At 35.9% G+C, this 24,427-nt stretch overlaps 1 protein-coding gene across 2 annotated transcripts in view; it reads left to right on the forward strand.

Annotated features, from left to right (window-relative positions):
• CPNE8 (copine 8) overlaps window positions 1-24,427 on the forward strand; it is a 217,545-nt gene that overhangs the window by 167,374 nt on the left and 25,744 nt on the right. For both annotated transcript variants that reach the window (XM_004771828.3, XM_004771829.3), the window contains 3 exons: window positions 8,291-8,337; window positions 15,562-15,743; window positions 22,462-22,589. In XM_004771828.3, coding sequence (XP_004771885.1) covers window positions 8,291-8,337; window positions 15,562-15,743; window positions 22,462-22,589 — 357 coding nt within the window. The remainder of the gene's footprint in view (window positions 1-8,290; window positions 8,338-15,561; window positions 15,744-22,461; window positions 22,590-24,427) is intronic.

A 24,427-nucleotide genomic window follows, 5' to 3' on the forward strand; every position in this document is an offset into this window, starting at 1 on the left:
TAGAACTAGAGTAGTATGGAGTTTATGAATATGGCCTTGGAGGTTAGATGTGAATTCAAATTTCAATACTGGCATTTATTACTCATGTCAAAACTTAATTAAGTTTTGTGAGCATAGATTTCAGTGTCTATAGAAGGAGAATAATAGTATCTTTAAAAATTATTATGAAGGTAGTTGATAAAAGCTATGTAAAAGCATAATTTATATGCTTATAATATATAATTTATATAATGTGTTACATATATACACATATATAAATATATATAGTATAATATTTCATTTAGTTTTTCTGTAGTTCTTGTTATTGTCATGTGCCAGGCACCTGACCTCTGAGAATTTTGGAAACTTGGCTAATGTCAGTCAACAACTGAGTTGCTGTAATTCTACCCCTGTTTTTTCAGACTCAAAAGCTGTACCTTTTCTGATACACCTTACCACCCTCTGTTACAGTGGCTTCTTTCCCTCGCAGTAGGATGACAAAGCAATGTGCTGATGGTGACTGTTCTTTTCAGTTCCTCAAAGGGACTGATTATCTCAAAATGTTCTCCCAAATGTCTCATTATATTCTTTTTCTAAGAGTTTTTAACTCCTTTGGTTCATACTGGGTAGTGGTATGCTCCAAATTAGCCTCTATTCTTAGCCTATAAACCTAATTTCTATTGTGAGAAAAAAATTACCTTATAGCTCTAAAGAGAATCTATATTAGATTTTATTAAACATAAAGCACAAAAGGTTGTACATTCCTTAGGGGGAAAAAAAAGGTGTGAGAATTTGTTTCAGTATCTGAGTAGTATTTAGGGATTTTAAAACTGAATTTCTAGAGAAAGAAGGAAATATAAATTATACTAAGAGAATTACAAGGGTAATTGCTATAGTACCCATCATTGTTTCATCGTCATCAACACCATGTAAACAGCAGTTCCAAACTATGAAGTGTTAAGTTGTGCAATGTGCCAAAAGTAATTTATTTCTAAAGATAAGGTGATCTATAGTACTCGTGTTTTCAAATGACTTTTTAAATTTTTTTTTTTTAATTTTTTATTTTTGATAACATATATTTTTATCCCCAGGGGTACAGGTCTGTGAATCACCAGGTCTACACACCTCACAGCACTCACCAAATCACATACCCTCCCCAATGTCCATAATCCCACCCCCTTCTCCCAAACCCCCTGCCCCCGGCAACCCTCAGTTTGTTTTGTGAGATTAAGAGTCACTTATGGTTTGTCTCCCTCCCAATCCCATCTTGTTTCATTTATTCTTCTTCTACCCACTTAAGCCTCCATGTTGTATCACCACTTCCTCATATCAGGGAGATCATATGATAGTTGTCTTTCTCTGCTTGACTTATTTCGCTAAGCATGATACGCTCTAGTTCCATCCACGTTGTTGCAAATGGCAAGATTTCATTTCTTTTGATGGCTGCATAGTATTCCATTGTGTATATATACCACATCTTCTTGATCCATTCATCTGTTGATGGACATCTAGGTTCTTTCCATAGTTTGGCTATTGTGGACATTGCTGCTATAAACATTCGGGTGCATGTGCCCCTTTGGATCACTACATTTGTATCTTTAGGGTAAATACCCAATAGTGCAATTGCTGGGTCATAGGGCAGTTCTATTTTCAACATTTTGAGGAACCTCCATGCTGTTTTCCAGAGTGGCTGCACCAGCTTGCATTCCCACCAACAGTGTAGGAGGGTTCCCCTTTCTCTCCGCATCCTCGCCAGCATCTGTCATTTCCTGACTTGTTGATTTTAGCCATTCTGACTGGTGTGAGGTGATATCTCATTGTGGTTTTGATTTGTATTTCCCTGATGCCGAGTGATATGGAGCACTTTTTCATGTGTCTGTTCGCCATCTGGATGTCTTCTTTGCAGAAATGTCTGTTCATGTCCTCTGCCCATTTCTTGATTGGATTATTTATTCTTTGGGTGTTGAGTTTGCTAAGTTCTTTATAGATTCTGGACACTAGTCCTTTATCTGATATGTCGTTTGCAAATATCTTCTCCCATTCTGTCAGTTGTCTTTTGATTTTGTTAACTGTTTCCTTTGCTGTGCAAAAGCTTTTGATCTTGATGAAATCCCAGTAGAGTAGTTTTTTTTTTCCCTTGCTTCCCTTGCCTTTTGCGTTGTTCCTAGGAAGATGTTGCTGCGGCAGAGGTCGAAGAGGTTTGCTGCCCGTGTTCTCCTCAAGGATTTTGATGGATTCCTTTCGTACATTGAGGTCCTTCATCCATTTTGAGTCTATTTTTGTGTGTGGTGTAAGGGAATGGTCCAATTTCATTTTTTTTCTGCATGTGGGCTGTCCAATTTTCCCAGCACCATTTATTGAAAAGGCTGTTTTTTTTTTTTTCCATTGGACATTCTTTCCTGCTTTGTCGAAGATTAGTTGACCATAGATTTGAGGGTCTATTTCTGGGCTCTCTATTCTGTTCCATTGATCTATGTGTCTGTTTTTTTGTGCCAGTACCATGCTGTCTTGATGATGACAGCTTTGTAATAGAGCCTGAAGTCCGGAATTGTGATGCCACCAACGTTGGCTTTCTTTTTCAATATCCCTTTGGCTATTCGAGGTCTTTTCTGGTTCCATATAAATTTTAGCATTATTTGTTCCAATTCTTTGAAAAAGATGGATGGTACTTTGATAGGAATTGCATTAAATGTGTAGATTGCTTTAGGTAGCATAGACATTTTCACAATATTTATTCTTCCAATCCAGGAGCATGGAACATTTTTTCCATTTCTTTGTGTCTTCCTCAATTTCTTTCATGAGTACTTTATAGTTTTCTGAGTATAGATTCTGTGTCTCTTTGGTTAGGTTTATTCCTAGGTATCTTATGGTTTTGGATGCAATTGTAAATGGGATTGACTCCTTAATATCTCTTTCTTCTGTCTTGCTGTTGGTGTAGAGAAATGCAACTGATTTCTGTGCATTGATTTTATATCCTGACACTTTACTGAATTCCTGTATAAGTTCTAGCAGTTTTGGAGTGGAGTCTTTTGGGTTTTCCACATATAGTATCATATCATCTGCGAAGAGTGATAATTTGACTTCTTCTTTGCCGATTTGGATGCCTTTAATTTCCTTTTGTTGTCTGATTGCTGAGGCTAGGACCTCTAGTACGATGTTGAATAGCAGTGGTGATAATGGACATCCCTACCGTGTTCCTGACCTTAGCGGAAAAGCTTTCAGTTTTTCTCCATTGAGAATGATATTTGCGGTGGGTTTTTCATAGATGGCTTTGATGATATTGAGGTATGTGCCCTCTATCCCTACACTTTGAAGAGTTTTGATCAGGAAGGGATGCTGTACTTTGTCAAATGCTTTTTCAGCATCTATTGAGAGTATCATATGGTTCTTGTTCTTTCTTTTATTGATGTGTTGTATCACATTGACTGATTTGCGGATGTTGAACCAACCTTGCAGCCCTGGAATAAATCCCACTTGGTCGTGGTGAATAATCCTTTTAATGTACTGTTGAATCCTATTGGCTAGTATTTTGTTGAGTATTTTCGCATCTGTGTTCATCAAGGATATCGGTCTATAGCTCTCTTTTTTGGTGGGATCCTTGTCTGGTTTTGGAATCAAGGTGATGCTGGCCTCATAAAATGAGTTTGGAAGTTTTCCTTCCATTTCTATTTTTTGGAACAGTTTCAGGAGAATAGGAATTAGTTCTTCTTTAAATGTTTGGTAGAATTCCCCCGGGAAGCGTCTGGCCCTGGGCTTTTGTTTGTTTGGAGATTTTTAATGACTGTTTCAATCTCCTTACTGGTTATGGGTCTGTTCAGGCTTTCTATTTCTTCCTGGCTCAGTTGTGGTAGTTTATATGTTTCTAGGAATGCATCCATTTCTTCCAGATTGTCAAATTTATTGCCGTAGAGTTGCTCATAGTATGTTCTTATAATAGTTTGTATTTCTTTGGTGTTAGTTGTGATCTCTCCTCTTTCATTCATGATTTTATTTATTTGGGTCCTTTCTCTTTTCTTTTTGATAAGTCGGGCCAGGGGTTTATCAATTTTATTAATTCTTTCAAAGAACCAGCTCCTAGTTTCGTTGATTTGTTCTATTGTTTTTTTGGTTTCTATTTCATTGATTTCTGCTCTGATCTTTATGATTTCTCTTCTCCTGCTCGGCTTAGGGTTTCTTTCTTGTTCTTTCTCCAGCTCCTTTAGGTGTAGGGTTAGGTTGTGTACCTGAGACCTTTCTTGTTTCTTGAGAAAGGCTTGTAGCGCTATATATTTTCCTCTCAGGACTGCCTTTGTTGTGTCCCACAGATTTTGAACCGTTGTATTTTCATTATCATTTGTTTCCATGATTTTTTTCAATTCTTCTTTAATTTCTCGATTGACCCATTCATTCTTTAGAAGGATACTGTTTAGTCTCCATGTATTTGGGTTCTTTCCAAACTTCCTTTTGTGGTTGAGTTCTAGCTTTAGAGCATTGTGGTCTGAAAATATGCAGGGAATGATCCCAATCTTTTGATACCGGTTGAGTCCTGATTTAGGACCGAGGATGTGATCTATTCTGGAGAATGTTCCATGTGCACTAGAGAAGAATGTGTATTCTGTTGCTTTGGGATGAAATATTCTGAATATATCTGTGATGTCCATCTGGTCCAGTGTGTCGTTTAAGGCCTTTATTTCCTTGCTGATCTTTTGCTTGGATGACCTGTCCATTTCAGTGAGGGGAGTGTTAAAGTCCCCTACTATCATTGTATTATTGTTGATGTGTTTCTTTGATTTTGTTATTAATGGTTTTTATATAGTTGGCTGCTCCCACATTGGGGGCATAGATATTTAAAATTGTTAAATCTTCTTGTTGGACAGACCCTTTGAGTATGATATAGTGTCCTTCCTCATCTCTTATTATAGTCTTTGGCTTAAAATCTAATTGATCTGATATAAGGATTGCCACTCCTACTTTCTTCTGATGTCCATTAGCATGGTAAATTCTTTTCCACCCCCTCACTTTAAATCTGGAGGTGTCTTCGGGCTTAAAATGTGTTTCTTGGAGGCAACATATAGATGGGTTTTTTGTTTTTTTATCCATTCTGATACCCTGTGTCTTTTGACAGGGGCATTTAGCCCATTCACATTCAGGGTAACTATTGAGAGATATGAATTTAGTGCCATTGTATTGCCTGTAAGGTGACTGTTACTGTATATGGTCTCTGTTCCTTTCTGATCTACCACTTGTAGGCTCTCTCTTTGCTTAGAGGACCCCTTTCAATATTTCCTGTAGAGCTGGTTTGGTATTTGCAAATTCTTTCAGTTGTTGTTTGTCCTGGAAGCTTTTAATCTCTCCTTCTATTTTCAATGATAGCCTAGCTGGATATAGTATTCTTGGCTGCATGTTTTTCTCGTTTAGTGCTCTGAAAATATCATGCCAGCTCTTTCTGGCCTGCCAGGTCTCTGTGGATAAGTCAGCTGCCAATCTAATATTTTTTACCATTGTATGTTACAGACTTCTTTTTCCCGGGCTGCTTTCAGGATTTTCTCTTTGTCATTGAGACTTGTAAATTTTACTATTAGGTGACGGGGGTGTGGGCCTATTCTTATTGATTTTGAGGGGCATTCTCTGAACCTCCTGTATTTTGATGCTCGTTCCCTTTGCCATATTGGGGAAATTCTCCCCAATAATTCTCTCCAGTATACCTTCTGCTCCCCTCTCACTTTCTTCTTCTTCTGGAATCCCAATTATTCTAATGTTGTTTCGTCTTATGGTGTCACTTATCTCTCGAATTCTCCCCTCATGGTCCAGTAGCTGTTTGTCCCTCTTTTGCTCAGCTTCTTTATTCTCTGTCATTTGGTCTTCTATATCACTAATTCTTTCTTCTGCCTCATTTATCCTAGCAGTTAGAGCCTCCATTTTTGATTGCACCTCATTAATAGCTTTTTTGATTTCACCTTGGTTAGATTTTAGTTCTTTTATTTCTCCAGAAAGGGCTTTTATATCTCTCGAGAGGGTTTCTCTAATATCTTCCATGCCTTTTTCGAGCCCGGCTAGAACCTTGAGAATTGTCATTCTGAACTCTAGATCTGACATATTACCGATGTCTGTATTGATTAGGTCCCTAGCCTTCGGTACTGCCTCTTGTTCTTTTTTTTGTGTTGAATTTTTACGTCTTGTCATTTTGTCCAGATAAGAGTAAATGAAGGGGCAAGTAAAATACTAAAAGGGTGGCAACAACCCCAGGAAAATATGCTTTAACCAAATTAGAAGAGATCCCAAATCTTGAGTGGGGAGAAAGGGGATAAAAAGAGGTTCAAAAAGGAAGAAAGAAAGAAAAAAAAAAAAAAAAGAAAAGAAAAAAAAAAGAAAAGAAAAGAATTTTTAAAAAAAGAATACACCTAAGAAAAATGTAAAAAAGAAAAAATATATATTAGATAAACTAGTATAAAATCGTTAAAAAAGAAAAAGGTAACAGTTAAAAAAAATTTTACCCGAAGGCGAGGAAAAAAAAAAATGAAAAAGAAAAAATTAAATTAACTGCAAGACTAAAAAAAATCACAGGAAAAAAGCCATGAGTTCCGTGCTTGGCTTTCTCCTCCTCTGGAATTCTGCTGCTCTCCTTGGTATTGAAACCGCACTCCTTGGTAGGTGAACTTGGTCTTGGCTGGATTTCTTGTTGATCTTCTGGGGGAGGGGCCTGTTGTAGTGATTCTCAAGTGTCTTTGCTCCAGGCGGAATTGCACCGCCCTTACCCGGGGCCGGGGTGAATAATCCGCTCGGGTTTGCTTTCAGGAGCTTTTGTTCCCTGAGCGCTTTCCGTAGAGTTCCAGAGGACGGGAATACAAATGGCGGCCTCCTGGTCTCCGGCCCGGAGGAGCCGAGAGCCCAGGGCCGCACTCCTCAGTGCGCCCTCAGAGAACCGCGCCCAGTTACTCCCGTCTGCCTGACCTCCGGCCGCGCTCCGAGCTCACCGAGCCTGCGACCGGTTCAAGGTAACACGGAGCTGTGAGCTTACTGTCGGCTCTGTCTCTGTAGCCGGCTTTCCCGTTCCAATACCCGCAAGCTCTGCCACACTCAGACACCCCCGATCCTTCTGTGACCCTGCGGGACCTGAGGCCACGCTGACCCCGCATGGGCTTCGCCCGGTTTAGCCTCTGGAGCGATGTCCCTCAGCGGAACAGACTTTTAAAAGTCCTGATTTTGTGCGCGGTTGCTCCGCCGCTTGCCGGGAGCCGGCCCCTCCCCCCGGGGTCTATCTTCCCGTCGCTTTGGATTCACTTCTCCGCCGGTCCTACCTTTCAGAAAGTGGTTGTTTTTCTGTTTCCAGAATTGCTGTTTTTCTTCTCTTCGATCTGCCGATGGATTTTCAGGTGTTTGCAATCTTTAGATAAGCTATCTAGCTGATCTCCGGCTAGCTGAAACAGTCTCAGCTTGCTACTTCTCCGCCATCTTGACTCCTCCTCCTAAATTATTTTTTGAATTAGATGTGATTGCAGGTTATCCCAGTAATCATATCATTGTTGCTTATTTTTGTTTTGTTTTTTTGTTTTTTGTTTTTGCCTTTTTTGGTAATAAAGAAGTGGAATTACATATATAGGAATTGGAGATGTATCCAAATGAGTTTACTTTTTTTGTGCAAATGCCACCTCTTCAGTTTCTATCCTAAAATAAAAAAGAAGATGAAAGAACTAACCCAGTAAAATAATTTTGGGAACCTACCATGTGCTGAAAATTTATATTACATATAGTCAACATCATCTATATAAATAATTATCTATGTCTATAAAGTCACACACACAGGAATGCTGTGAGTACTAGGGATAGATCAGTATCTGAAATACCTCATTTCTGAAGAAAGCAGAAGAAAATCCTGTATGTTCAGTGTTGTGAAAAGAATTAGTTTAAGAAGTGAAATTATTAGAAATGATTTTAGCTGTGCCTCACTTCTAAGGGTATAATGATTCAACAATGACTGCAGAATGGTTAAAAGCAAATTGATAGTAAATGCTGACATTGGAGACTGGCAAATCATTATTTGCTGTTTGACTTCTTTATTATGAGTCCCTCACTTAGTTATTGTGTTCCCAAATAGGAGCACTTTTTATTCCTGACGCTTTCTTATTTTACAGTTGTATGATTGTAAAGATATCCTACCCAGTTTTTACCTTCTAAAACTGCCTATCCTGATGCTATCCAGTGTGTACTGAATATCCCTGTTAATAATAACATTTAGGAAATTTAATGATGTTAAAAAATTTGGTAACACAAATGGAAACCAAACTCTTCTATGAGATTGATTACTAATGATTCTTATTTACTTATGTTCTAGAACGCAAATCAATTTCACAGTGGCTATTGATTTTACAGCATCAAATGGTAAGTATTATAACTATCACTAGTACAAAATACCAGTAATTAATTGAAATATATTTATTTTCATGAGGTTAGATATTTTATTCCTATATTTATATATTTCTGAAGTGTGTCATATAAAATTTAGGTCATTTTTCCTTTCTTTTCACTATTACGAAATAGGTATACAAATAACTAGAAGAAATGGGGAAAAATAGCTAATAGTCCCATTCAAATTTAATAAATATTGAGTTATTATAATTTTTCAGAAATTTTTTTTTAAAGATTTTATTTATTTATTTGACAGAGACAGATCACAAGTAGGCAGAGAGGCAGGCAGAGAGAGAGAGGAGGAAGCAGGCTCCCTGCTGAGCAGAGAGCCCGATGCGGGACTCGATCCCAGGACCCTGAGATCATAACCTGAGCTTAACCCACTGAGCCACCCAGGCGCCCCAGAAATTTTTAAAAGAAAATTGAGATCTAGCTAAGCCCACTGTGTACTTTGGCCCCACTTCTTTGACCCTCCCTTCATCTTTATACATAACTGTAATGCTGAAGTGTGTTGCATTATCTTTATTTTATAGTACTTTTGTGTGTATTAATATACAAAAGTGTAATTAAGATACATATACTTCATGCAGCTCACTTCATTTTTACTAGACTATTTTTAAGAATTACTCATTTTAACACATTTATATTTAATTCTGGGAATTATCATATAATACCTTTTGTGTAGATAGTCATAATTTGTTTATCAAACATTTCAAGAAAGAAAAGATAGTGAACTTTTAAAATTTTATTTTGAAGTAACTTTGTATGATACAAATTTGAATTACTATATACCATAAAAACATGAATCTCATTATTTAATTTTTATCAGAACTTGCCATCAGTTATATTTATCTAGTTGTTTTCCCCCCAAATTACTTATTGTGCTTATGGCTCTTACATTATTTTTCTCTTCACCTCACATTTCTTGCACTTTGAGTCACATTTCACAAAATAATAGCATTTTTAGCTAAGGAAGAATCTTAAAGATTACTTATTCTAACTGTCCTGTTATACAGATGAGGAAACTTGGATCCAGAAAATCATTTTACTAACTACATCTTGGCTTGTTAATACTAGAGTTAAGAACAGAGGTGAAATTAAAATGTAATTTAACTTACCTTTGGTTACATGTTAAGTATATTCTCCAACACTCTGATTTCAAGTTAATTATTTTTTTAATTTATTTTTTTTTTAATTTTAATAAACGTATAATGTATTTTTATCCCCAGGGGTACAGGTCTTGAATCGCCAGGTTTACACACTTCACAGCACTCACCATAGCACATACCCTACCCAGTGTCCATAACCCCACCCATTCTCCCAACCCCCCTCCCCCCAGCAACCCTCAGTTTGTTTTGTGAGATTAAGAGTCACTTATGGTTTGTCTCCCTCCCAATCCCATCTTGTTTCATTATTCTTCTCCTACCCCCTTAACCCCCCCATGTTGCATCTCCACTTCCTTATATCAGGGAGATCATATGATAGTTGTCTTTCTCCGCTTGACTTATGTCGCTAAGCATGATACCCTCTAGTTCCATCCACATCGTCACAAATGGCAAGATTTCATTTCTTTTGATGGCTGCATAGTATTCCATTGTATATATATACCACCTCTTCTTTATCCATTCATCTGTTGATGGACATCCAGGTTCTTTCCATAGTTTGGCTATTGTGGACATTGCTGCTATAAACATTCGGGTGCATGTGCCCCTTTGGATCACTACGTTTGTATCTCTAAGGCAAATACCCAGTAGTGCAATTGCTGGGTCATAGGGCAGTACTATTTTCAACATTTTGAGGAACCTCCATGCTGTTTTCCAGAGTGGTTGCACCAGCTTTCATTCCCACCAACAGTGTAGGAGAGTTCCCCTTTCTCCGCATCCTCGCCAGCATCTGTTATTTCCTGAACAAGTTAATTATTTTTATTCGTATATTTTATTCAGTAAAATACAAAACATAGAAATAAAACCTAAAGTCTAAAAACCTAAAGTTTAAAATACTAGCTTTTGTTCACTGATGAATATTAGCACAACGACTAGAAGAGCAGGAATCTATGGAATAATAAGACACAGACTTCTGAAACTGACTTAGAAGACACAGACAATCTGAAAAGCCTATAATAAGAGATTGAATTCATAATAAAAAAACTATCCACGAAACTTACTTGGGTCCAGGTCCAGATAAGCTCCACTAGTGAATTCTTCAAATATTTAAAGAGAATTGATATAAATTCTTCACAAATTCTTCCAAGAAATAGTAGAGGAGAGAATACTTCCCAACTCAGTCTATGAGGTTACTATTACCTTGATACCAAAACTATAACAAAGAAAAGAATAACTGAAGATCAGTTTCTTTTATGGATATGAATATAAGAGTCCTCAACAAAACACTACCAATCTGAATCCAGCAACATATAAAGAAAATTACACACTCTGAGGAAGTAAAATTTATCTCAGGAATGCAGGGTTGGCTGAATATTAAAAAATCAAAGAACTTACCATGTCAATAGAAGAAAATGTAAAAATCACATGGTCTTGTCAGTTGGTGTGGAAAAATGCATTTGGGAAAGTCCAGCACACTTTCAGGATAAAAACATTTAACAAACTAGGAATAGAAGTTTACTTTTTAGCCTTATGAAGGGAAAAATATAAAAAACCCGTACCTAACATAGCTTAATGCATCCAGCCTAAAATGAGAAATAGGGCAAGAATGTCTCCTTTTCCACTTCTATTCAACATTGTACTGGAAGTTGTGGCCCTAGCAATTAGTAAAGAAAAAGAAATTTAAAATATCCAGATTGTAAAGAAGGAAGTTAAATTATTTCTATTTGCAGATGACATAGTCTTATATATAAAAAATCCCAAAGAATTCCCTAAAAATCTATTAAAACTAACAAATACACTTAGCAAGATTGAAGGATAAAATATCAGTATATAAAAGTCAGGTCATTTTCTGTACACTTCCAGTTAACAATCTGAGACTGAAAAAGAAAATTTCATTCACAGAAGTATCAAAAAGAACATAATACTTAGGAATAAATTTAACAAAGTAGTGTAAACTTTATACTCTAAAAATTGTATTCTGAAAAAGATTGAAAGAAATTAAAGATCTAAGTAAGTGGAAAAATATGCCATTTTCATGGATTGGAAAATTCATCTGTTAAGAGGGCAACATTTCTCAAAGCAGTCAGCAGATTCAATGCAATCTCATTCAAAACCTGAAAGGGGTTGCTGGTGTGGAGGGGATGGGAGGGATGGGGTGGCTGGATGATGGACCTTGGGGAGGGTATGTGCTATGGTGAGTGCTGTGAAGTGTGTAAGATTGATGATCCACAGATATGTACCCCTAAAACAAATAACACATTTTATGTTAATAAAAAATAATAAGATAAAATAAAATAGCCTGATAAAACAAAACAAACAAACAACCTGAAAGACCTGTTTTGCATAAATGGATGCCCCAGAAATTCATTTGACACTTGATTCTTAAGTATGATACAAAGACGTAAGCAACAAAACAAAATAAATAAATTGAACTCTGTCGAAATCAAGACCTTTTTATGCTTCATAGAACACTATTAACTAAGTGAAATGACAAACCCCAGAATGTGAGGGAAAATAGTAGCAATTCATATATCTCATGGGGGACTTGTATCCTAGAATGTATAAAGAACCCGTAATTCAATAAAAAGACAATCCAATTTCAAAATGGGCAAAGGATCTGAATAGACATAGCCCCACAGAAGATGTATAAATGATTGATCAGTAAGCACGTGAAAAGATAACTTAGTAAATTTAGGAATCAGGAAATGCAAATCAAGACCATAATGAGATACTATGTCACACCCAGGAGAATGACTATCATCCAAAGATAACAGATGTTGGTGAGGATATGGAAAAATTGGAAGCCTCATGCACTGTGTGTGAGAATGTAAAGTGATACAGCCACCTGAGAGAACACATTAGAGGTTCCTCAAGTTGCTACACATAGAGTAACTATATGACCCAGCAATTCCACCCCTAGATGTATACACAAGAAAAATTAAAACGTATGTCTATATGAAAACTTGTACACAAAAGATGATAGCAACATAATAGCCATAATTATGGAACAATCCAAATATTCCTCAACTAATAAATGGATTTTAAAATGTAGTACATTCAGACAGGAGAATACTGTTCAGCAACAAACGCGAATGAAATATGAAGTACCAATACATGCTATGACATTATTGATCCTTGAAATCATTATGCTAAGTGAAAGAATCTAGTCACAAAATACATCTTGTGTGAATCTAGTTATATGTAATGTCCTGAATAAGCAAATTAATAGAAATGGAAAGATTAATCATCTTTAGGGGTTGGGCTGGATGGAGTGATAAGGGAGGGATAGTGAATAGGTATACAGTTTCTTTTTGAGGTGATAAAAATGTTCTAAAATTGGAGTGATGGTTGTACTTATCTGTGAATATATTAAAAAATCACCGAATTGTACATTTTAAATGGTTAAATTCTAAGTTATGTCTCATTACATCTAAATCAACTTTTTAAAAAGAGTGTAGGCGAGTGTTTTTTTAAATAAAGGCATAATGTACCTCTAAAACAAAAGCAGAGATAAGTTTGATGATATCCAATGTTTAAAATATTATAGAATCCTTAAGTATAGGATTCTAGTTATGAATAAGGGCTGTGGAATCAGATTGCCTAGACTTACATTCTGGTTTTATCAACTTTTACAGTGTGATTAGGGGTAAATTATTTAATCTGAAAATTGGGTATAATAAAGTAGCTATATCATAGGTTTGTTGAAAGGTTAAGAAAGATGTGAAGTGTTTAATACGTGTGTTAGATCCCATGTTATTATAATTTTCATGGATATTATTTGGTTCCCAATGTTATCAACTTACTACAAGTTCATTCTTCATAAGCATTGTTGCAGATACAGAGGTGGCACAAACATGGTCCCAGACTCAAGGAATGGACAGTCAATGTGGCAGATTTTTAATTGCCATATTTTGTGGTGCAGAGCATAAGCATCCTAAAAGTAAGAAAGTAAAGACAATAAGGGTTGGAGTAAGCAAGGAAGGCTTTCTGGAGCAAGTAAAACATAAGCTGGAGGGGAGTAAATTCACTTCAAGAACTGGGTGGCAACTTGAGAGATAGAGATAGGAAGGAAGATACCATGAGTGATATAGTGCAGAGATGGTCTGATGAAGATGCTGGAAAGAGACAGGCAACGTCTTTGCATGGGTGGGATCCAGCGTGCTATGCATGATACACAAAAATGTTTAGACATGCTGTGGTATGAGTGATATTTGTATTTAATTTTAACTTACATTTTTCTTTGTAAAATAGACTTAGTTGCCATATTGCAGTCATTGGGTAAAATTCTTATATTTGAGAGTTACGTTAAACAATGACTTAGTCAAGTAATGATGTTGCTCCCCCATGGCTGCAGTGGGCCTTTTGATCAAGTGCAAAAATTCTAACTTCAGAAGAAAGTGTCATTGCAAAATTGCACCAGATAATTTAAACAGGCAAAGAAGAATTTATTCAGGACTGTTTCCAGAGGTCAAGGCTGTTGCCATATAAGGGGAAAATTGAACCCAATGCCTCCAAAACAAAAGGTGAGAGGGATTTTATGTACTGCCATGATCTAATGGAAGAATGTTAAGGGACATTAGAGGGGACATTGGTCCGTTTGCTTATTAGCACTTATTTAAGTTGGGCTCCCACTTTAGCACTTTCTCCCTAAGTACATTTCAACAGAATGGCTCTCCCGTCCCCGAGAAAGAGCGCCCTCTGGGTTGTAGATTTACGTCTCAAAGATGGCTGAGAGAGAATTTACAGTTGCAAGTTTTCTAAAGCAAAGGTTCTAAGGAAGGAAGGTCAGGAACCTCTAGTTACGAAAAAAACCTTTCCAAAGTTCAGTCAAATTGAGGGGAATGAATGTTAAGGCCATTTGGTCAGAAGATACTTTTTCAGAAATTTTGTCATGTGGAACTAACCCTTGAATGCTGGTAACCCTTTGGAAATAGAAATGCGTTTATGCAGTGCATTATTTTTAGACCAGAAATGTTCTGTGTATAATTATATGTATTATACACCAAGGGGAGATCGCTCCTTAATTTTGTTTCTCTCTGGATCTCAAGTGCTTATTGTTATTATTTTTTTCTTATCAGAAAAGAACTGTGTGCCCTGAGGCTTTCCTCCTTCGGGCAATGTTTTAATGTAGAATTGAGCTTTATATGCTATTACAAGTTCCATTTAACTTTCCATTTTCACTTAAGAAACTAAATGGACTTTCAAGCAGCCTTTGTGCTGGTAATTAGGGCAACTCAATGTGAATCTCCATGTGTTTGAGTGCTAGCACTTAACATTACTTTCTCTCTCGTATTCATCTCTATTCAAATGCAACATCCTTTATAGTATAAGTATATTGAAATTTCAGAACCTTGTGGCTGACCCAGACAGTAATAACAGTTGCAGTTAAACCTTACATTTCTATGGTGCTTTATTATTTTTAATCACTTCCACACACATAATCTCATTTTGTGCTTCTGGTAAACACTGTGTTAGGATTTATTGAAGACATTTTGTAGGTGTTGCCTTGGAAATGGCAAGACTGGACTGGGCTCCTCCTTTAATGTCTAGTTAGATACGCTGAATCATTTTTCAGGTATAGATATTTAATTAGCTTGAATTTGAAAATCACTATGCTTTCCTTTTTAAGTGATTAAATTGAGATATTTCACAAATACTCAATTTATTTTTGTAATAGAACTTCAGGAAGACTTTATAGTTCTCTAATTATAAGCATAAGGGTTCAAGCTAAAGGCGCATGATTTTTTTGAAACAATGATGACTCTAAATTCAATCGAGCAAAAGTACTTTAATACTTCTTCTGTAAGTGAGATTCTGGAATAGCCTGTGGCACTGACAATGAGGAATAATTTTTGAAAAAATCTGCATATGCTTTGGCATATCTTTGGAAAGCCTTCTGCATGTCACGTATAATGTAATAAGTATTTCTGTGTTAATCTCCATCCAAAAAGAAATTATTTGACACAGTATGGATGTAGGCAGAAAATATAATTTTAGGTATTTCATTCCGAAATAGGCATCAGGAAAAATGTTTTCCAAAAAACGACATCTTTAGCCTGATCAGTCATATTTGAAATATTTTTTCTGTCATCAGGCAACCCTGCCCAGCCCACTTCTCTCCACTACATGAATCCTTACCAGCTGAACGCCTATGGAATGGCACTGAAAGCAGTGGGAGAAATCGTTCAAGATTACGACAGTGATAAAATGTTCCCAGCTCTAGGCTTTGGTGCAAAACTGCCTCCAGATGGAAGGATATCTCATGAATTTGCTTTGGTAAGCACACATATCAAGGATTTGATCTCCTGAAAAATAATAATTTGTTGGATCTTTTAATATTGGTTCACTACTGTAGTGACTACAGTTCAACACTAGAGTCAATCATGTAGCCATTATGTTCATGATTTGGGGGTTAGGAATTTAAGCAGAATACAATGGGAGATGGTATATTTCTTCAAGATGTCTAGGACCTTACCTAAGATGACTTGATTGGCTAGAGGTGGCTGGAATTATTCAACTAGAAGCTTCATTCTGCTGTGGGTTAGATGACTCAGTACTTCTCCATGTCACGTCTCGGAGGTTAACATGTCCCTTAAGATGACTTCTTTGCTTTTACCTGATGCTTAAAGGTAGGATGACTGAAGTAGCTGGGTTGCCTGGACATCTCTCCCTTTTTCTACCTATAACCTGTCCAACCATGTGGTTATCATGGACCTCATCACAGTATGGCCATGAGTTGGTAGTCAGATTTCATACATGGCAGCCAGCTTCCCCAGAGTAAGTATCCTAGTACTCTAGTAGGCTGAGGCAGAAACTGTAGGGCTCTTTATACTATAGCATTAGAAATCTCAGAAAGCTGTTTTTGCTAATATCTCTTGGTCAAGCAAGTCACTAAGGCCAGCCCAGTTTCCAAGAAACCATCACCTCTCTGTGGGAGGCTATCTCAAAGAATGTGTGCCTGAGGGCGCCTGGGTGGCTTAGTAATTAAGCATCTGCCTTTGGCTTGGGTCATGATCCCAGGGTCCTGGGATCGAGCCCCTCCTCGGGCTCCCTGCTTGGTCTGGAGCCTGCTTCTCCCTCTCCCTCTACTGCCCTGCCTGCTTGTGCTCTCTTGCTTTCTCTGTCAAATAAATAAATAAAATCTTAAAAAAAAAAAAAAAAGATGGCATCTCTTAATCTACCATCTAAGAAAATGGCATTTCTTTTCAAATATAAAGGAATAGTTATGGCTAGAATTATTTTTTAATGTGAAACAGTAATTATGGCTATAGCTATAGCTAATTATGATTTCAGTATAATGGAGTAGATACGACTGGAATAAATAGTCACCTAGTTAATATTTCCTTTATAGAGATCTAGTCCGTATTGTGTCATTTTAGATAAGCAATGTACTACATCCTACCCTCAAAATAAACTCCAGACAGATAATGTTTACAGATCCGGTCAGCCTTACTCTCCCTGCACTTTCTGATAAAAGAATGGGAAAATCAATATAGGAATGGTTGGCTATCATTTTGGAAAAATTCTAGCTTTTCTTATTGTAAGTGCCTTCCTACCCTCTATACATTTCAGAAGTAACCTCTTCCATCCCCATTATTCTTGTAGGCCTTTGTTGTTTTTATTCTTGTTACAAAAGCAATGCATAATCATAGAGATTTTTTTAAAGTTCTCAAGGAAAACAGAAAAATAAACAATATACTACCATTTATTGAGTAGTTACTGAGTATGAAGCCAAATACTTTTCAGTCCCTTTCTTACATAATCTTCATAAAGGTTCTACGTGGTAGGTATGTCTTGACTACCACATAGCACTACTCTAGCAATGCTGCTCATATTGAATACAGTGAAGAGTGCCCGCCCAAGTGTTGTGCAATTCAGGTCAGCAGCTTAGCAGGAGTGAACCAGGATTCCAGAAGACAGGAGATTCCGGGGACAGGACTTGAACCCAGATCAGTCTCATTATAGAATACATGCGCTTTAACTGCTACTAAAGCACATTTTATAATAGTGCCTATAATCAATCCCACTTCTCAGATAAGTGCTTTATTTATGCCAGGGTATAATATGGATTGTGATACACACACATACACATCCAGAACTTTTATATGATTAAGCTTCCTTAAATATCTTTTCAGAGTAGTATTTTTACATTTTTATTTCTATACTTTTCCCAGCTTTTCTGTTCCATTGTGCACGCAACTGCAAGAAAGGTTGCTGGAGGCTGTAATTCTTTCTTCCATGAATTAGCCCACATGCTACCTTCCCAATGTTGTATAAAAATGAGTATCTATTGGGATTTTGTTGTGTCTTAGAGAATTAAAATCTCCCAGAAACTTACAAAACCATGAGAATCACTCATGTGATGCTAAGTCTTAAGTGCCTCAGGAAAAAGGTCATGAGCTATTTTAAAGCTTAAGAAAAGGAATAATTATGTTAAGCTAAATGAGGTTTATTAATTTTTCCTTCCATACACTTCTTCTCACCCTTGTGTGTGATTTTTTTTCCTTTTATCTCTCTCTAATCCTCTATTTTTCTGCTTTCCCTACCTCCAAATTCATTTCTTGTAACAAAAACCTATGCAAATATCTATTGCCAAGGAAGGATTTTTTTGCTATTATTTGCATCTTAACCAATTCTTTGAACCCAGTTCAAATACTTACAGGGTAGAGATCATACCCCTTTAAGGGTATGAAAAATCGTCTCTTAAATTGAAGCTTAAGACAACAATGATGATGCTAATGAATGAACTTTAACTGCACTGACCGATTAATTTTTTTCAAAGCACTTTTGTTTTCTGGGGTAAGTGAGGCAGAGGAGTTAAGTAGGTCTTCAGTGAGAGAATATTTGATTTGATTTTTTGCTACAGTATTCTGCTAACCTCAATATATATATTCTGCTAACCTCAATATATATTCTGCTAACTGCAATATATATTGATTTATAGGTGCTGAAATGGCAAATAGGAAAACCAGTCCCATGTCTGGCAATTAATGTAGTCTGTCATCCTAACAAACCCACATATTTTCATGGTAACAATTTGTGATACAGATTCATAAATATTTATTTATCACACCAAGTTCAAATAATCTTTCAGATAGCAAGGGAGGCCTTCTAAAATATTAAAATAATCCCTAGTTGGTGAGTTTACAGCTAGTGCACATGCTGAAAGTTGAACAGGAAAATGTAATTTTTAATGTTTTCTTTGCTGTTAATAAAAAGGGTCTCTGATAAACCCTATCTTTTCCTATGAAATATGAATAAGCATGTACATATATTCCATAGTGGAAAGATCAGGAAATAAAAAATGAGCATGAAGCTTGTAAAAGGAAGTCATTGCTCTCATCCCATTATGATTCTGATGACTCCGTAAGTTGTTACAACGAAATATAATAGTGTAGAGCTTCAGAGGAGGTATTCATAATGGGCATGTGGCCAGTGACCCTTTAAAGAAAGTCTCCTGCCATGATCAATAGAGAAATGCTTACACCTGGCCAATTGATTTCTCCTGCTAGAGCTCTAGAAGTGCTGGCCTACTTTTCCCTTACTTTGGCATTTATAGAAATCTACGCAATTTAGTATTGATATGTATGTCTTTTCTTCTATCTGGATGCTGATTGAACAACCAAGTGTCTTAACACTGTATGCATGAAATAGAAGCTCAACAGATGTTTGCTTATGGAATAAAAGGGAGACTTCTTGCAGCTTTTCCCCACCTAAGCAACCTCTAGGTAGCAAGGGATACATTTCAAAGAGAAAAGTGACCACTCCTTAGAGCTTCTCCTCAGTGTTCTGTCATCTTGTTAGCCCTGCTGAAAAGTGTTCCGGGCTCTAGACAGCAACAGACTGTATAGTCTTCTGTCTTGGAACTGAATCTAAATCCTCAGTACAAGGCTTCAGGGAGTCAAATAGAGGGGAAAATGGATGAGAGATGGACATTCCTCCCCATTTAAGTCTATGTGGTGGGATTAGTGCTCATTCTCATTCTGTTCTATGTGTTCTACAAATTAACATTCATTATTTTATAAATGGGAACGGTTGTTAATTAAAAGGGAAATACAAAATAGGGCATCTGCTTCATTAATAAACAACAAAATCAAATGCGCTTATTCTCAGAAATATCCTGTTCTTTGCTTTTGTTCTAGAGCCATATATAAGCTTATGTTAATTTGTTTTAACAAGTAAAAACTAATTGCTTGTTAGTAATTAGTAACTAACATATGTAATTATTTTGTGAAATGAGTTTTTAAACAGACCTGAAAAAAATCTTTTTATAACTCAGTACAACTTTGTCATTAAGAGGAAAGTCTCATTTTAATAGCTATAAATTATTTTAAATAATCCTGATACAGTGCAAAGTATAAATTAAAAAGAATGTGTAATTCTATGTCATATGTTCTTATCATCCAAAGCATATGAGGAATTCGTAGAGCAATTTATTATGGAATGAGGACTAATGCAGAAATCAGTGCTTTAAATATTCCATAATGATGAATGGAGCATTCCAATGACTATCTTTCCACTAAGAAATGATATGGTGAGAAAAATGGTGACCTTATTGTAATTTCAGTTCCATTGGAATAGAGAAAATATATTAATTTCTAGAAATAAAAACCCTTACTTAAAAATGGTAAAATGATGATGAAAAAGTAGCTCAGAACCATCCTGGTTTGTATTCTTCCCCTAAGGCATATATAGAATACATTTTTACTTGCTCAAAATCAATAATAATTGTTAATTTTAACTAGCTTCATAGCTTATCAAGGGAAAGGAATACTGTAAAATTTTATTTAAAGGAAAGTTAGGTCAGCTCAGATTAACATCTAAAGCATTCATTAACTGCTTTGTGCTAAATATTGAACTTTTAAATCATAATTTCAATCAATGTAACCAATTTTATAATATAAAACTATAAGAATATCTTTTATTATATATTATAAGAGATTTTTATTATTTTTATGTTTTTAAAAATTTATATGATGGTGAGTTAATTTTTAAAAAATTGAATGAAAGACAAAATTAAAAGGAAAAAGTGGGTGTATATCCCTCTCACACAAATGGCAAAATTGAAGTGGTTGTTAACATTTGCCTTGGTTTCCTGAGATTTCTTGTCTTTCAAAATGCTTAGGATTTCAAAACATGGTGGCATAATGGTGGTTAAGAGATTAGGCTCTTGGGGGTGCCTGGATGGCTCAGCCGTTTAAGCATCTACCTTCAGCTCAGGTCATGATCCCAGGGGCCTAAGATCCACCCACATTGAGCTTCCTGCTCAGTGCAAGGTCTGCTTCTCCCTTTCTCTCTTCCTCTTCCTCCCCCCAGTTGTGCTTTTGTGCTCGCTCTCTCTCTCTCTTAAATAAATAAATAAAATATTTTTTAAAAAAGAGAAATTAGGCTCTGAAGTTTTAGACTTTATGAGTTCAAATACTGGCCCTCTAATTTGTATTATGTAATTTGGGGGCACACTAAACTCTCAGTGCCTTAATTTTTTTTTTTTTGTAAAGTGGGAATAATGACAATATTTTATCTACTTTTTTTAGGGTTGTCATAGAAAATGCCTAATATATATAAATATTTTAATGTACAGCTTAGTATACAGAATTCAACAAATTTTATTTACAAATTACCAGTCACTTATGTTTGTTCAGATAAAAACATGCATGCTGAAATTACTGTATTTTAAATATATCCACATTTTTTTTATATCCTTCCTCCCTTTCAGAGGTCAAGTCTAATTCCCTTTCCCTTGAGCATGGCCTATACTTAGTGATGACTTTCTAGCAAAGAGTTTAAAGTAGGAGTATTTGGTATACATCTTATGGGACTAGCTTATAAAAGCTGTTGGGGCTTCCTTTTTTGCTGTTTTTCTTGGATTATTCATTCTGAGGACGTTAGCTGCCAGGTTGTAAGAACAATCTGGCAGCCCTCTAGAGAGACCACGTTGACCTTCTGCTAGTAGTCATATAAGGTGAACCTTCCTGGAAGCAGATCCTGTAACTCTGATCAAGCTCTGAGATGCCCAGGTTGTACTGGCTGAAAATTCATGAGAAATGCTTCGAGAACCACCTCCTAAGCTGCTGCTGACACCAAAAAAATGTTTGAGATAATAAATAATTACTGTTTCAAGCCACTGACTTTAGTGGTAATTTGCTACAAAGTAATAGATAACTAATTACTATCTTATTTGTGTAATTTGCAAAATCTGGACTAGGAGAATTGAACCCAATAATAATAAAGCATTCGAGGTATGAAAAAGCTAGTGTAGGTTTCCAAGTATGAAGTTGCTCTTCAATGTGCCATCTCCAGAATGAGAACTTAGTGGCAAGCTCCAGTTGCCTTGGACAACATGAATGTTTCTTTGATTCTTTTCCTTTTACCTTGTTTTGATAATTTTCACACCAAATTACATTCCCTCAGACCCCTTCTCTCCTTGGGGTTATCAGTTGTGACCCGAAAATATGCATGTGGCAGATATTTTGTATTTTCCATCTATAATTTAGAACTGAATGGATAGTGATTTTTTTTCTTGATTTTAATAGATGTCACTACAGAAAACTTGGGAAATATTGAACAGTTTAAAAAATGAAATGAAAGTCACCAGTTATATGGAGCCATCCTGATTTAACCACTGTTAATATTTTATTTGTTTCTTATCGGGGTTTTTATACATTCATCTCTACATGTGCATAGACATGTGTATAATGAACACATTAATTATAGAATGTTGTGATATTCAGCTTCTCAAGATTATTTAGAGTATTCTGTGGTTCTTCTTCGGGAGGGTATCAATTTTTAATGCTTATATATTAGATTCATCATATCACAATTTTTATAATACATTGTCATCTATTGTTGAACATGTAATTTATTATTTTTTATTCTTATGTAAACGACCATTCTTCCAAAACATCTTTGAGTGTCAACCTATCTTTTCTCTTTTTCAGTTGATCTTTACAGACACTGCTAATTTTTACTCCTTTTTTGCCTGTCAATTCTACAGAATGGGAACCCTCAAAACCCCTACTGTGATGGCATTGAGGGGGTCATGGAGGCTTATTATCGGAGTCTGAAATCTGTACAACTGTATGGGCCAACCAACTTTGCTCCTGTAATTAATCATGTAGCAAGGTAAGTAGAAGTAGACAAGGGATTTATGCCAGTGTGTCAGACTGCAGTGAAATTACAGTAATATTGTTACTGTAACTCCACAAATCAAAGGTGTTTTCTTCTCATTTACCTCCAAGAAAGTGAGGGAAAAGATACAGTAGAGAGTCGCCACTGAGCTCACGTTGCTAAGAACTTGACATCAAAATCTCAAGTGAAAAATACACACTGAGTTATATCAGGCTCTGTATTTGTTCAACCAAGAAGAGTTTTATTCTTTGAAAAGGCAGCCATGAGAGCAATAACAAGATCGATTATCATCTCAACAGTGTGAATCTTTCAATCTAATATCACATTCCATAGTAGCATGGAAGTAATAAGAGACCTACGAAGACAACTAAAGCCTTTTAGTGATATATAGGGCACATTATTTTAACCTCACTGAAATTAATATAATAGCTAATTTTAAAAATTCCCAGAGCTCTACCTGTATATAGTACATAGTATTGAGATCAGAATATAATTGCTTATGACGCCAGTTACATGTTCTGGAAAGAGTTTTTAAATGTAATAATCTATACACATTTGCTTATCTTTTTTTTCACCAGTGTATAAATAAATAAATTAGACACTACTTTTAAAATCCCTAAAAAGTTTGACCCAGTTGCAGATCCTTTGAAACACTGCCTTATGTTTAGAAAATGAAAAATGTGTAGCTTTTGTATCTTTCCCAATATGTAGTCAGAACTTGAAAGTATACTTTGGATAAGTTGATTTGGATAACTTCAGTTTGGATAAGTTGATCAGTGCCTAAAGGAGATAAGAAACCTCAGTCCTCTGTTTAAATGTTTCTGGTACTATATCATCTCCATATTGGACATCACGAGTGGCTTAAATGTGTTCTACTTTACATTATCTGGAACATAGACATTATACTAAAATACCCCTGTACCCAGGGCTGACCCCAGTTGAACTCTTCCATGGAAGTCCATCTCAGGTTGACAGTGATACAGTGATGACCATTCTCTCAGTATGACCCTATGTCTCAGGTTTTTGAAACCTTTTCACCGACAGTCTATTTTAAGTTATGAATTTCATGTCTCATCCCTGGACACACACAACTTAAAAAAAGGATTATTTATGAAGTAAAACTATGCTTATCTTTATTTTCTCTTCATTTCTATGCTGTCCAATTCTTTTCTGTTACTTTTTTTTTTTTTTTTTAATACAGGTCTCGACCCACAAAATTGATTTCAAAATCCACTAATGGGTCATTACCTATAATTTGAAAACCACATCCTAGCTAATTGTATTAGCCTATATAAATAGTCTTATTTGTATTCTATTTCCTAGTTTTTTGAGGGTTGTCAGATGAAGCAATATTAAAAAATAATATTATCACAAAATAAATTATAGTTGACTCTCATTTTCTCTCACACACTACCATACAGATCACTGTCTTTTATAAAAAGATAGAGGAAAAATGATAGGATTTATTTTGTGCAAACTCATGCTGGTTATTATAAATGTTTTCATGAGTGCTTACTGGTAAATTTTATACCTTTTACCCTGGATATCTCTACAGTTAAACTTCAGGATGTAAAATTTCTAGGTGCTTTTCTATATACCATCCAAAACTATAGGCTCAACATTGTCCGATTACCGTTTTTCATCTCTTGTCCAGCATTTAAAAAAAATTCTCAAATATAATGGTAGTTGCCAGCTAATACTTTCAGACTCTGACAATAATCTGTAATCTAATAATTCTTCATTGTTATTTTTTAATGAGAAAAAATAAGAAACACATAAGATACAGCTTTTGGGGAATCATCTTTCCTTCCAATATGATCTGAAGTTCTATG

This window comes from Mustela putorius, unplaced genomic scaffold, assembly GCF_011764305.1.
Source record: "Mustela putorius furo isolate JIRA1106 unplaced genomic scaffold, ASM1176430v1.1 tig00537227_pilon_pilon_pilon, whole genome shotgun sequence".
Classification (NCBI taxonomy): Eukaryota; Metazoa; Chordata; class Mammalia; order Carnivora; family Mustelidae; genus Mustela; species Mustela putorius.